This window comes from Petaurus breviceps, unplaced genomic scaffold (assembly GCF_028583685.1).
Source record: "Petaurus breviceps papuanus isolate PSGF00001 unplaced genomic scaffold, PetGlider_PUasm1.0 164, whole genome shotgun sequence".
In the NCBI taxonomy this organism is placed as follows: Eukaryota; Metazoa; Chordata; class Mammalia; order Diprotodontia; family Petauridae; genus Petaurus; species Petaurus breviceps.
In genome coordinates, this window is record NW_027185735.1 from 918,285 (window position 1) to 933,712 (window position 15,428).

The following is a 15,428-nucleotide window of genomic DNA, read 5'->3' on the forward strand; positions in this document are numbered from 1 at the left end:
TTCATCTCAACATCCACTTTTATTAAAAGTAAAGAAAAATAAACCAAATATAAGAAATGTACCTAATCAAAGCAAATTTCTTTATTCGCCATGTTCAAAAAGATGTTCCACTGTACATTTTGAGTCTATCATCTTAATGTCGGGAGGGGAATGACATGTTTCATTTCCACTGCTGTGGAATTGTGGCTGATTCTTACATTGTACAAATTTTAAAATCTTTCTAAGCTGTTTTTCACTGCAACGTTGTTGCTGCTGTTGTTTAATAATTTCCCTGCTTCCTTTCATTTTAAATTGCATCAGTTCATGGAGCTATTCTCAAGTTTCTTTTAAACTTTCATCATTTCTTATAACACAATAACATTCCATTAATTCATAAATAATGGTTTGTTCAGCTATTCTCCAGTGATGGGAACCTCCTTATTTTCCAGTTCATTGCTACCCAAATCAGTTAAGAAATCTAAGGACCTACTATGTGCCAGACTCTATGTCAAGCACAGGGAATACAGAAAAGCAAAAGTCAGTTCCTGCTTTCAAGGAACTTACAATCTAATGAGGGAGACAGCAAAGAAATATATGGAAGCAAGCTACATACAGGACAAGTAAGAAATAGTTAAGAAAGGGAAGGCAACATTAAGAGGGGTTGGGATACATTTCCTGTATAAGAACTCACCCTGTGCCCTCTATCTGTGTATACATATATACATACACACATATTTATATAAATATACACATATAAATACATATATATATATATATTCCTTTCAACTAGTATAATACTGAGAAAAGTCTCATGAGTTACAAATATCATCTTTCCATGGAATAATGTAAACAGAACAACTTTGAAAAGTTCCTTATGATTTCTTTCCTGTTTACCTTCTCATGCTTCTCTTGCTTCTTGTATCTGAAAGTCAAATTTTCTGTTCAGCTCTGGTCTTTTCATCAAGAATGCTTGAAAATCCTCTATTTCATTGAATGTCCATATTTTCTCCTTAAATATTATACTCAGTATTGATCAGTAGTTGATTCTTGGTTTCAGTCCTAGCTCTTTGACCTATGGAATATCATGTTCCAAGCACTTCAGTCCCTCAATGTAGAACCTGTTAAATCTTGTGTTTCCCTGATTGTGTTTCCAAAGTACTTGAATTGTTTCTTCCTGAATGCTTGTAATATTTTCTCCTTGACCTGGGAAGTCTGGAATTTGGCTATAATATTCCTAGTAGTTTTCCTTTGGGGATCTTTTTCAAGAGGTAATTGGTGAATTCTTTCAATTTCTATTTTGCAATCTGGTTCTAGAATATCAGGGCAATTTTCCTTGATAATTTCTTGAAAGATAATGTCTAGGCTCTTTTTTTGTTTGGGTTTTTAAAAAAATATTTATTTATTTTTAGTTTTCGAAACTTATTTCTACAAGATTTTGAGTTACAAATTTTCTCCCCATCTTTCCCCCACCCCACCCCAAAATAACAAGCCTACTGAATGCCCCTTCTCCCAATCTGTTCTCTCTTATATACTCCCCCATCATCCCCCTAACTTTTTAGTAGGGCAAGATGGATTTCTATATCTCAGTGCCTGTATTTCTTATTTCCCAATTGCATGTAAAAGAACAATTAAAAAAAATTTTTTTTAATACTTTGAGTTCCAGACTTTTTCCTTCTTCCCTCCTCACCCGCCCCCACTGGGAAGATAAGAAACTCAGTCGGTTGAACATTTGTAGTTAACCAAATCATTTCCATAGTAGTTATATTATGAAAGACTAATTATATTTCCCTCCATCCTATACCGCCCCCCCCCCACTTATTCTATTTTCTCCTTTGACCCTTTCCCTTTTCAAAATGTTGGCTACTAACTGCCCTCTCCCCCAATCTGCTATCCCTTCTATCATCCCCCCTCTTATCACCTATCCCCCTATTTTCCTACAGGGTAAGATACTCAATTGATTGTATATGTTATTCCCTCCATTAGCCAAATTCAAAGAGAATAAGGTTGTCCCATTCCCTTTCACCTTCCTGCTCTTCCCCTCCATTGTAGCAGTTTTCTCTTGCCTCTTTCATATGAGATAATTTACCCTAATATTTATCTCCCTTTCTCCTTCTCCCAATAAATTCCTCTTTCACCTCTTAATTTTATTTTTTTGATATCATCCCTTCATGTTCACCTCATCCTGGGCCTTCTGTCTATGTATATATGAACATACATATACCCATAGTAACATACATATTTATATACACATACACCCTCCTGTAAAAACACATATTTATGTATGCATATATTTACATATATATTCTCTTCAGCTATCCTCATATTAAGAAAAGTCTTATTAGTTACAATTATTCTTTTTCCATGCAGGAATGTAAATAGTTCAGTTTTCATAAGTTCCTTATAATTTTTTTTCCTGTTTACTTTCTCATGCTTCTCTTGCTTCTTTTATTTGAAAATGAAATTTTCTGTTCAGCTCTGGTTTTTTTCATCAAGCATGCTTGAAAATCCTCTATTTCATTGAATGACCCCATTTTCTCCTGAAGCATTATACTCAGTTTTGCTGGGTAGGTTATTTTTGGTTTTAGTTCTAGCACTTTGAACTCCAGAATATCATATTCCAAGCCCTTTGATCTCTCAATGTAGAAATTTCCAGGTCCTCTGTTATCCTGATTTTGTTTCCACAATATTCAAATTCTTTCTTCTTGGCTGCTTGTAATATTTTCTCCTTGATCTGGAAACTCCAGAACCTGGCTATAATATTCCTAGGAGTTTTCTTTTTGGGATCTTTTTCAAGAGGTGATTGGTGGATTCTTCTGAAGGAATTATTCTCTTTGGTCAGCTTTTGAGGTTCTTTTTCCATCAGGCAAATTCAGCATTCTTTTCCTCATTGGCTTTTTGAGCCTCTTTTGCCATTTGAGTTAGTCTATTTTTTAAGGTTTTATTTTCTTCAGTCAGGTTGCTTTTGTGACTTGCTCTTCATGATTTTCTTGCATCATTTTCATTTCCCTTCCCAATTTTTCCTCCACTTCTCTTATTTGGTTTTCGAAATCCTTCTTAAGCTTCTCTATAGCCTGTAACCAATTCATATTTTCCTTGGAAGCTTTTGGTGCTGGAGTTCTGGCTTTGTTGTCTTCCTGCTGTTCCATGATTTGATCCTTTTTGTCCCCAAAAAAGGAATCCAAATTTGGATTGCTGTGCTTGCTTTGCTTCCTTTGCTTTCTCATGTTGCCACTTGATTACTTGACTTTTGAGCTTTTTGCCACAGTAGAACTGTGCTTCCAGAGAGGAGAGGTTTTTCCCAAATTGCTGGGGCTTTTGCATCTGCTGGAGGTATTAGTTAGCTCACCCTCTCTGAAGCCTTCACATTCTCTGGCTTACTGGTCACTGTAGCAACAAGCATCCCAGCATCCCCAGGGTCCTTGCCAACACAGGTTCTTGGATCTGCTTTGATAAAGGAAAGCAACTCAAAATGGGTTAACAAGCTTATTTTAATCAGTCAAACATATATCATTTACCTAGTTCAGGGGAAAGAGGTCAGCACCCCGAACTTCAGAATATACAGACAGAATTATCAAGACAGAAACAGATCAAGTAGACAGATTTCAAACTGTCCAACCATTACATCCATACCCAATCAACATCTGGGTTTCAACATCTGGGTTTTTCAAAGCCAAGGGGGGTTCTCAACAACAGCTCCCCAGAATCCAGATGAAATCACAGAACACTTCTCAAAGTGAGCCCCAAAACAAAGCTACACATCAGAACTTATATAGCCTTTTCCTGGCTCAGAGAATGTAACAACCTTTTGGACCCACTGGCCAATCAAAAAGTATCTACTGAAAAACAAGCCTCCCACCCCAGGCTTCAGGTGCACTTTAGCCTAGGGGCAGGGAAGATCTTCCAAATTTACTTTCCCATTACAGTCACACACCCCCGGACCTCCCTCCTAGACAGCAATCCGGATCCAAGCAGGTTACAGCGAGAGCAATTACCCCTCAGAATCATTCCTTGGTCCCCCTATAATCTGAAGGCCAGAAGCTCTGAAGCAGCCATGGGGCTGTGGCCACTGTACCTCAGGCACTTTTCACTCCAGGGGCAGAGACCAGACCACACTCCTGGACCCCCTGTTTCCACAGTGTCTACACTGACTTCTCACTTTGTCTTTGTCATTTATGGGTTGATAATTCTCGAAACCGCCACAGCTGCTGGTGATCTATCCTCCCAACATCACTGTAGCCACAGCTGGTCCGGCTGCTCTGAGCCTAAAACTTCAGGCTCACAAGGGGCTTTGCTCTGCTCCCAGCAGGCTGAGATGAACCCTTCCTGTACACTTGCCAGGCTGTATTCAGTGGGAATTTTCTTTCTTTCTGTTACTTTGTGGGTTATGTAGCCCTAAAGTTCGTTTAGAGCCATTTTATAGGTATTTGGGGTAGTTATGGGGGGAGTGCGGGGAGTTTTCCTGCTTCTATGCTCCCATCTTGGATCCACCCTCGAATTAGTCTTCTTTTTAAGGTGTTATTTTCTTCAATATATTTTTGGGTCTCCTTTGGCAGGCTGTTGACTCACTTTTCATGATTTTTTTTTGCACCATTCTCATTTCTCTTCCTGATATTTACTCCACTTCTCTTACTTGATTTTCAAAATCCTTCTTGAGCTCCTCCATAGCCTGTAACCAATTCATATACATATTTAAAGCAATTGGGGTTAAGTAACTTGCTCAAGGTTACATGGCCAGTTATTTCTGGGTGTGGTGCTAAGTATCAGAGCCTAGATTCAATCCCAGGTCATCCCAACTCTGGGGCTGGTGCTCTTACTCACTGTGCTACTTGGCTGCCCCTCATATTTTTCTTGGAGGCTTTTGATGCAGTATTCCTAACTTTGCTGTCTTCCTCCCACTCCATGCCTTGATCCTTTTTGTTCCCAGAAATGGATTTTATGTTCTGTTTGTGCTTCTGTTGCTTGCTCATGTTGCCAGCCACTTACTTTACTTTTGAGCTCTTTGCCACAGTAGAACTCTGCTTCCAGAATGGAGGGAGCTTTGTCCCAAATCACTGGGGTTTTTGCAGCTATTGGAGGTATTTGGAGGGTGCCCTCTCTACAGCCCCCACAATCTTTGACTCACTGGCCACACCCCACAACCGCTACCCAAGACTGTGATTCTGATCCAAACAGATTAAAGCAAAGGTTTTACCCTCTAAATGGTCTCTTGGTCTGCCTACAATCTGCAGGTTAGGAGCTCCTGAGGCAGTTACACCACAGTGGCTTCACAGCCCCCATGCTTCCACTGCTTCCCACCTTGGGCACAGGAGCCAGACTTAGATCTTCTGCCCCCTGTTCCAACAGAGTTCCACACAGACTTTTACTTTTTCTTTGGTGTATATGGGTTGAGAAGTCTGATCACCACAGCTGCTGGTGATTCACTCTTCTGAAGTCTGCTCTGGCCACCGCTGGTCATGGCTGCCCTGGTGCTGGAACCACACAGCTCATTTGAGACTGTGCTTGGCTCCCAGCTCACTGTGATAGACACTTACTGTCGGCCTTCCAGACTGCCTTCAGCAGGAGATTTGTTTCTCTCTGTCACTCCCAGCATGGCCCACATAAGACTGTGCTCTGCTCCCGGTCAATTGCGACAGACCATTGCTTTGGCTTGCCAGGCCATCTTCAGCCAGAGATGTTCTTTCTGTCATTTTGTGGGTTCTGTAGTTCTAAAATTTGCTTAGAGTCATTTTTTTTCTGTTACAGCTATTGGAGGTGATTGGAGGATGAGTTCAAGCAAGTTCCTGCTTTTACTCTACCATCTTTACTCCCTTCCTCCACCCCCACCCCAAGACATAGCTCAAAACCACCTTATAAATTAAACCTTTCTTGACAACTCCAGTAGCTCTCCATCTCAGACCACTCAGTTTTAACTATCTTTTAGTTATTATCTTTATACTTATTTTTATATAGTTATTTATGGTACTTATATTCTTCTCTGTTAGAATGTCAACTCTAAGTAGGCCAATTCAGCTTCCACCACATAAGAACAATTGAATTCCTAGAAAACAATGATGGAACAAAAAACCTGGATATCATATTTCAAGAAGTTATATTAGAAAACAAATCATATCCATACATAACCAGAGGGAAATATATATAAGCATCACTTTCTGTTTTACCAAAGCACTAGAATCAAAGCAGATGTCTAGTAATGGCTAAACAAATTGAACTATATAAATGTAATTATTATGCCACAAGAAATGCTAAATAATGAAATAGATATGCATTGATTATATCAGATCTAATACTAAGTAAAATAAGTAGAACCAAGAAAACAATATATGCAGTGTCTATAAAATGAAAGTAGAAATAATAAGTACAAAAACAATCACAAATCTCTTGCAAAATTACAGAATAAGTTTGAACCTAAAGAAGAAGTATTAGAAGAAATCTCCCCCAGTGCCTTTGCAGAAGTGGAGGAGCGCTACCTATGATGTCAGAGTTTTCTTATATAAAGATAGAGTTTGCTAATTTTTTTTCTCTTTTTCTACTTTCAATTCCACCCCACCCCTGCCCCATTCTTTGTTTTAAGATATGCCTTTTTCTGGGTGAATGGGACCAAAGGAGAAAATATAGTCAACTGTAAAATTCTTCTTTTTCATCAATTTTTAAAAAATAAAAAGAAGCTAACTAAAACTTTTATAACATTTAAAACATTTTTCTTTTTTGGAAATACTATAACTCAGTTCTGTCTTCCTGGCTTAATATACTACAACTTAGAAGAGATATAAGTGTAGGGAGAATTTTTAAGTATTTCTTTCTTTTCCCCCTCACAGTTCACTTAATTTTAATTTAATTATTTTTTTCAGTTACATGTAAACAAAATTGTTTTACCATCCATTAAATTTTTTTTAATTTTTTTTTTAAGCAATTGGGGTTAAGTAACTTGCTCAAGGTTACACGGCCAGTTATTTCTGGGTGTGGTGCTGAGTGTCTGAGCCCGGGATTCGATCTCCAGGTCGTCCCAACCCTGGAACCGGTGCTCTTACTCGCTGAGCCACCTGGCCGCCCCTAAGCAATTGGGGTTAAGTAACTTGCTCAAGGTTACAAGGCCAGGTGTTTCTGGGTGGGTGCTAAGTGTCTGAGCCCGGGATTCGATCTCCAGGTCTTCTCAACACTGGAGCCAGTGCTCTTACTTGCTGTGCTACCTGGCTGCCCCTATCCATTAAATTTTTAAAAAATTCTTGTCACTTTCCTACCCTATTCTTGAAAAGATGAGCAATTTTATATAGTATCCATGTGTAGTCGTGCAAAACATTCTCATATTAGTCATATTGCAAAATAAAACAGCCCAAAAGAGTATAATAACAAAGTTTCAAAAAGTGTGCTTCAATCTGCATTCAGACTTCATCAGTTCTTTCTCTGGAATTAGATATCATTTTTTCATGATGAATCCTTGGGGATTGTCTTGGATCACTGTATTGCTGAGAATTATATAAGTAATTCACAGTTGATCATTGTACAATATTACTGTTACTGTGTACAATGTTCTCCTGGTTCTTTTTCATTTCACTTTGCATCAGTTCATGTAAGTCTTCCCAGGTTTTTCTGAAAGCATCCTGCTCATCATTTCTTATGGCATAATACTATTTCATTATAATCATATTCATGTAAATCTCCTTAATTTCCAATTCTTTGCCACCAAAAAAAGAGTTCCTTTAATTATTTTTTGTATATATAGGTGATGAGGTTCCAGTAGGGTTGTGGTGGGTCTTGTCTAAAGAATTACAAAGACTCAAGTCAACTCCAAACCAGTTGGAAAGATTTATTATAGTTTTGAGGTTTCACGCTCTGGCAGGTGGCTAAGTCTTTGAGGAAAAATAGCCCCTCAGTAAAGCAAGACACACAGTTTTATAGAGAATATGATGCTGATTACATAATTAAGATTTGCATACAATTATGGGAACATGATTGATAGGAGGGGTTTGTTGAGGGATTAGGTAATGGAGGAGGGGTCCTGACCTTAGTGTAACTGTGCATGTGGTTACCCATAATGCATACAGTTAGGGGGCAAGTATGTATGGTAATTATATTATAATAAATCTCTCTATGCCATAGGTTCACTCCAGGTCAGTCCTTTACTATTACTGTGCAGGCACTAACATAGGGTGGACCTCTTTTATAGTTAGGTGGTCAAATATTCTACTCTACATTCTGGTGGTGCTGTTTTCTGATAGGCTAGCTATTGTGGCCTTGTCTGGTCAAGATGTATAGTTAGGTATTGTGGTCCTGTCTTGGACTAAATAGATGATGCAATTGTGATTGTGATTGCACAACTGTTCTCATGGGAAAAGGTCTGGCGGGGTCGGGTGCTGAGTTTCTATCACATCAGCGTGCTTGTTGTTTTTGTGGGAACTAAGAGTTCAGGGACACACTTGTTCTAGTGAGCAGTGAGGCATAAGTTAGGACATTGGTGGGGGACATGGGGTCTAGGTAGATACCGTGGGCCTGTAATGGAGTTTGGATATTGGGGCTGAGGGCAGTTCTGTTAAGACTCCATCATAGGTCCTTTTCTTTTGTTGTCTTTGGGAGTTTAGACCTGATAGTGGTATTGTTGGATGAAAAGGTATGCAAAAATGTTTTTAGCCCTTTGGACATAATTCCAAGTTGGTCTCTGGAATGATTAGATCAGTTCACAACTCCATCAATAGTGCATCAGTATCTCTATTTTTCCCCATTCCTTTTAATATCTGTCATTTTCTTTTTCTGTCATGTTAACCAACTAATTACTTTCTTTTAAATAATTAGTTTCTTCTTTTTTCTCAGGTTTCTTTTAATTTGCAATATTGATTTAGAGCATTTTTATATGACCATAGAAAACTTTGATATTTTCTTCTGAAAACTGCTTGTTCATATAGTTTGACCATTTATCAATTGGGGAATAACTTATATTCTTATAAATTTGAATCAGTCCTACTTGAGAAATGATGTCTATCAGTGGAACTTGGAAATTCCACTTCCTCCTTTTCCTGCTTTCCTCTTCTAATCTTTATTGCATTGTGTTTTGTTTGTGCAAAACTTTTTTAATTGGATGTTATCAAAAACATTCATTTTACATCCTGTAATGTTCTCTGTCTTTTATTTGGTCATAAATTCTTCCTTTACCCATAAGTTGGATGGATAAAATATTATTTTGACCTTATCTTGGTATATGGTGCTATTTGTTGATCTATATCTAGTTATTGCCAAACTTCTTTTTAGTTATCTAAGCAATTTTTGTCAAATAGTGATAGCTTGTCACTGAGGTCTTTGGATTTGTCTGACGATAGATTGGTATTGTCATTTACTACTTTGTGTCATGTACCTAATCTATCTCACTGATCCACCACTTTATTTCTTAGCCAGTAACAGACTGTTGTGAATATTACTGCTTTGTAATATGTTTTGAGATCTGGTACTACTAAGCCACCTTCTTTCACATTTTTAAATTGATTCCATTGATATTCTTGATCTTTTGTTCTTCCAGATGAATTTAATTATTATTTTTTCTAACTCTATAAAATATTTTTTAATAATTTGATTGCTATGGCCCTGAATAAGGAAATTTAAGTAGAATTGTCATTTTCATCATATTGGCTTGGCTTACCTATGAGCAATTAATACTTCTCCAATTGCTTAGGTCTGACTTTATTGGTGCTAAGAGCATTTTGTTATTGTGTTCATATAGTCCCTGGGTTTTCCATGTCAGGAGGACAACTGTTTTATATTGTTGGTGGTGATTTCAAATGGAATTTCTCTCCTTTCTTCTGACTTGTGTTGATAGTATATAAAACACTGATAATTTATGTGAGTTTATTTTATGTCCTGAAACTTTGTTAAAGTTGGTGATTTTTTCAGTTTTAAAAATTGATTTTCTAAGGTTCACTAAGTATATCATCATATGATCTGCAAAGAATGATAATTTTGTTTTCTCATTGCCTATTTTCTTCCATTTTCTCTTGGTTGTCCTATTGCTATAGTCAGCATTTCTAATCAAATATTGGGCAATAGTGGTGATAACACACATATTTGATTCACCCCTTATCTTATTGGGTAGATTTCAAGTTTATCACCATTATAGAAAATGTTTGCTATTGGTTTTAGATAGATAATACTATTTATTTCTATGCTTTTTAGTGTTTTTAATAGGAATAGGTGTTGTAATTAATAAAAAAAAACTTTTCCTGAATCTACTGTCATCATAATTTTTTTTTGTTATTGGTATGATGCATTATGTTGACAGTTTTCCTAATACTGAGCTAGCCCTTCATTTCTGGTATAAACCCCACCTTGTTATACTATATGATTTTTATGATAGATTGCTGTAATATCCTATTTAGAATTTTAAATTCTAAAATTTAAAAATTTTACATCATATTCATTTAGAAAATTGTCATATAGTTTTCTTTCTCTGTTTTTGCTATCCCTTGATCAAAACCATATTTATGTCATAAAAAGAATTTGATAGGACTCCTATTTTACCTATTTTTTCAATAGTTTGTATGGTATTGGGATTAATTATTCCTTAAATGTTTGGTAGAATTCATTGTCTGGTCCTGGGGATTTTTTTCTTAGGGAAATTATTGATGTCTTTTTCAATTTCTTAAAAAAAATGTTATTTAAGTATTCTATTTTCTCTACTGTTAATCTGGGCACTTTACATTTTTAAAAAATATTCATCCATTTCATTTGGACTGTCAGTTTTAATGACATATAATTGGGCAAAATAACTCCTAATGATTGCTATAATTTAATTTTTATTGTTCGTGTATTCACACTTTTCATTTTTGTTACTGGGTTTTTGGTTATCTTTAAAAAAATCAAACTAACCTATGGTTTATTTATTTTAGTGTTTTTTAAAAATAAAATTAACTCATAGTTTTACTTATTAGTTACATATTTCTTTTACTTTAAGTTTCATTAATCTATTCTTGATTTTTGGGATTTCTATTTGTATATATTTGGGGATTTTACATTTTTGTTCTAGTCTTTTTCAATTGCATGCCTAATTCATTGATCTGATTCTTTTATTTATGTACCCATTTAGAGATATAATTTTTCCCCTAAGTACTGCTTTGAATGCATCCCACAAATTTTGGTATGTTGTATTATTGTTGCCATTCTCTTTAACTAAATTTTTGTTAATCTAATTTGCATGCTGGGTGATTTGATGCATATAGTTTACTACTGATATTTGTTCATTGTCCATGGTGCCTTTTAGCAAGATTTATTTTCCCTGATTATCCCTTATAATTAGGTTTTATTTTTGCTTTTTCTGATATCATGACCACTATACCTCCCTTTTTACTTCAGCACAAGCATAATAGATTCTGCTCTAGCCCATTATTTTAACTCTTTTGTGTCTTTCTGTTGCAAGTCTGTTTCTTGTAAACAACATCTTATTAGATTCTGGTTTCTCATCTATTCTGCTATGTGTTTCCATTTTATGGGTTATTCTCATTCCCAGTTATGATTACTAACTGTTAATTTCCCTCCATCTCTCTCTCTCTCTCTCTCTCTCTCTCTCTCTCTCTCTCTCTCTCTGTCACCTGTCCCTCTTCTAAAGTCTGTTCTGCTTCTAGCCACAGCCTTTCTTTATCTACCCTGCATGCATATATTTTTCTCTCTAAACCAATTAGGTGAGAATGAGGTTCATGTGTAACTTGCTCCCCCAATTTCCCTCTTCATAAAAATTCTTCCTTGCATACTCCTTTATTGTGAGGTTATTTCCCCCATACTTCTCCTTCCCTCTTCTTTTTGATCATCTCTCTTTCTCATTCATCTATATTTTTTACATTATCCCAGTATAATTGACTCATGCCCATGCCCTTTTTCTATATTGAATCCTTCTGCCTGCCCTTAAAATTATAACATTTTTAGAAGTAACATGCATCATCTTCTCATACAGAAATGCAAACAGTTTAACTTTTTTTCTTTTTGATTTCACTTTCATATTCACCTTTTTATGCTTCTTGAGTCTTGTATTTAAAAGTTAAAATTTCTATTTAGTTCTGATCTTCATTTTGAAAACTCATTTTTTGCTACTAATTTTTAGTCACTTTCTTCCTCCAACTTTAATTTTAACATTATTGATGGATTTATTTTTATATTACTCATTTCTGTTGAAAATAATCCTTCACCTCAGGGTTGAACATCTTTTCATTCTGCTTATTTCTCTCTTTATCTGTTCATCCAAAATTTTGCACATTTCTCTGGATTTCTTATGGCTTTCATTCCTTATAACACTCTTACATTCACTTGTCTCAGTTATTTTTCAGTCATTCCTTAATTGTTTCAATGACTTTATTCCCAGTTTTTTTTGACACTACTAAGAGTGCTACTATGGTTGTATTGATATGTAAGGGACTTCGTTTTTGTCTTTAACTTCCTTGGGGCATAAACTTAACTGTGGGTATTGTGGTTTCTTGCATAATTTTAAATTGATATCCAAAATGTTTATATCTGTGCCATCACTGTGCTTTACACTTGTCTCCAAAACTGTATACTTTTTCTTGCCTTTGACAATTTGAAAGGTGGGAGCCAAAACTTCGGAGTTCTTTTAATTTACTTTTCTTTTAATCATAATCTGAGGTATGTTTTCATATCATCATGTATAGGTAGATATAATTTTTAAAACAATTATCTTCTCACCACTTGTACAGGAATAGATTTGGTTATTATTTATTTGGGTTGATTTCTTATATAACTTTTATATCAGACTTTTACTAGTGATACTTAATACAAATATGTGTCAAACTGTATTTGCTTTTTTATTCCATTATCATTGAGTTTATTAATGAAAAAGCTTCTGAGTTTTTCAAAAATAACATTTTATTTTTCCCAAATTACATGTGAAATTCTTTTTAACATTCATTTTTTTCAAGTTGTGATTTCCATATTCTATTCCTTCTTCTTTTGCTTCCCCTTTTCCTAATACAATTAGCAATCTGATTTAGGCTATGCATGTGAAAACATGTAAAACATTTCCCTATTAATCATTTTGTGCAAGAAAATTCAAACAAAAAAGAAAGGAAAAAGTAAAATGAAAAATAATATGTTTCAGCCTATATTCAGACAACAGTTTTCTCTGGAGGCAGACTGCATTTTTCATCATGAGTCCTTTGGGATTTTCTTGGATCATTGTATTGCTGAGAATAGCCTTTTTTTTTTTTTTGATACTTGCTCAGATCAGATGGACCAAAACAGCAGGAAGTGCCTCTGACAGATTTCAAGATTCAAGTGTCTTCAATGAGACTTTGAGGATTACAAATATTCAAAGACATCAAGGAGGCCGATACTACTGTAAAGCAGAAAATGGCTTGGGATCCCCAGCAATAAAGTCAATTAGAGTGGATGTGTACTGTAAGTAAAGAGCTAAGAAAGCTTCTTCTTACTATTTCTTTACAATTTTAGGAACAAATGATTTAAATAATCATTAAGGTTATCTTGCTGTTTTCATTAAATGATATAACTGTATAGAAATACATTTAAGGTAGAGCCCAGTGATAACTCATTTAAGAAACATTCTTTAAATAGCACATTGAAATAGACAGGCAATTTGAGATAGCAGATTGAGAGATATGGGCTTACAGCTTGCCTCTGAATTATTCCAGTTGTGAAAGGATGGAAAAGTTAACACCTCAATGTTCCATGACAAGTCTCTAAGACTCTTAATTTGTAGATGCAGAAACCTGGAATTTCCTACACTGATAAAATCACAGGTCCATTTCTCTTCTATTTCAATCCCATCCAAAAAAAAAAGAGTTCAAATGCATATATGTGTAAATGAACGAATGAGTAAATACATTTACAAATGAGGAAATTGTAGCTCTGAGAGGCTGTGACTTCATGGAGGTCACACAACTAGGAAAGAGGGAATATTCAAACCCAGATCTTGACTCTAAGTCCAATATTCTATTCACTGTTTCACACTGCCTTTCAAGAGTTTATCAGTCATTATAGGCTTCACCTGCAGCTTTGTTGGCTGTTAAATTACACACAAACACAAACATAAAATTAGTACCTGATTTCTGTTCAACCATACGTAGTTGAAAGGAACAACTAAAGGCAAAACAGAAACCTTCATCCTGTCTTTTGTACTTAACCTCATTTTTATGGTCCTTATTCTCTCTTCATGTGTGTACTTAATCTGAAAAATGAAAACAAAAATGAGGAAAGATCTTATAATTTGTTGATTGAAACTCATTCTTACTCAAACAATAATAAAAATCAGCTTTTGAAGTTTGTTTTTTCTCATTCCTGAAACCTATATTTTTGTCAGTCCCATTAAAGCATTTTCAAACATAAGTAAGCAAGTGATAAAGCATAAATCATGCTGTCTTTTCCCTTTATGTGTTCTGCATTCCCTTGCTTCCCTCATAAAGTTATATTGGCGATGTGGGTTATGGGTACAAAACCACTTATGCCTTTTTTGTAGCTAAATTTCTTGAAGGTAGAAACTGGCCTACTTTTGTATTCCTTCCCCCCAACTCCAGCTCCTAGTATAATGCCTGGAATGCAGTAGATATTTAATAAATGCTTGTTGATTACTTGATTGATTCTAGAACCCATAACCCAACCTTTCCTGTTACAGTTCTGCCAACATGTCCTTCTGCCCCAGTTTTTCTCTCTACACACAGGTCTTTGGACTGTCTCCAGCATTTAATCAAACCCTCACCATCTTTTCTGCACTCAGAAATTCAAATACACATAGTAATGACTTGAATATAGGTCATCTTAACCTGCCTCGCCCCCATCCCCACCCATTTTTCTTGTTTAGGTTTTGAATTCCTTGATGGCAGGGATTATATTTGGACTTTTTTGTGATCCCATTACTTAGCACAATGCCTGACATCTTGTAGATGTTTAGTAAATGCTCATTGAATTGACAATAAAACCTAGGTGTGGCTTAAAATTGGTTAATTTTAATATCCTAATTTCTTTTCTGCTGTAACTGTCTTTACCTGTCTATAGTTTTATTTTAACAGATTAGAAATTCTTTTGTCCCCTATTTCATTTCTATATTTGGAAATAAAGCTTTTAAGAAAATATATATATACCTGAAAGGGACTGACATAAATTTAAAGGTTCTCAGGAATCAATTCTTATGATATCTTGAGTGAAAATTTTTAAAAGAAGGAATAAGTTCACAAGAAGTTGCTTTTATTTTTTTAAGGAAAAATACAATATGTAAACATCAATTACTCCTTTACTTGGCTACTTTCTTTGTGAGAATGACTTACAATACATTGGTAATTATCTTTAGGGAAATATAAAAAATGATATGAACAGGATTTTCTAAGCTATTTTCTATGGTGGAACAATCTTTCTATTCATACAGCTGACTGAGAGGCATAAACATATCTCATGGGGCAGCTAGATGGCTGTAATGTAATGCCAAAAGAAGGCAACTTCCCAGGTTCAAAATACCA

The 15,428-nt window shown here is 35.4% G+C and overlaps 1 protein-coding gene across 1 annotated transcript in view; it reads left to right on the plus strand.

The window, feature by feature from the left end:
* Nucleotides 1–15,428, plus strand: part of MDGA2 (MAM domain containing glycosylphosphatidylinositol anchor 2) — a 990,863-nt gene that overhangs the window by 190,778 nt on the left and 784,657 nt on the right. Inside the window, exon 3 of the mRNA XM_069082199.1 lies at nt 13,185–13,359. Coding sequence (XP_068938300.1) covers nt 13,185–13,359 — 175 coding nt within the window. The remainder of the gene's footprint in view (nt 1–13,184; nt 13,360–15,428) is intronic.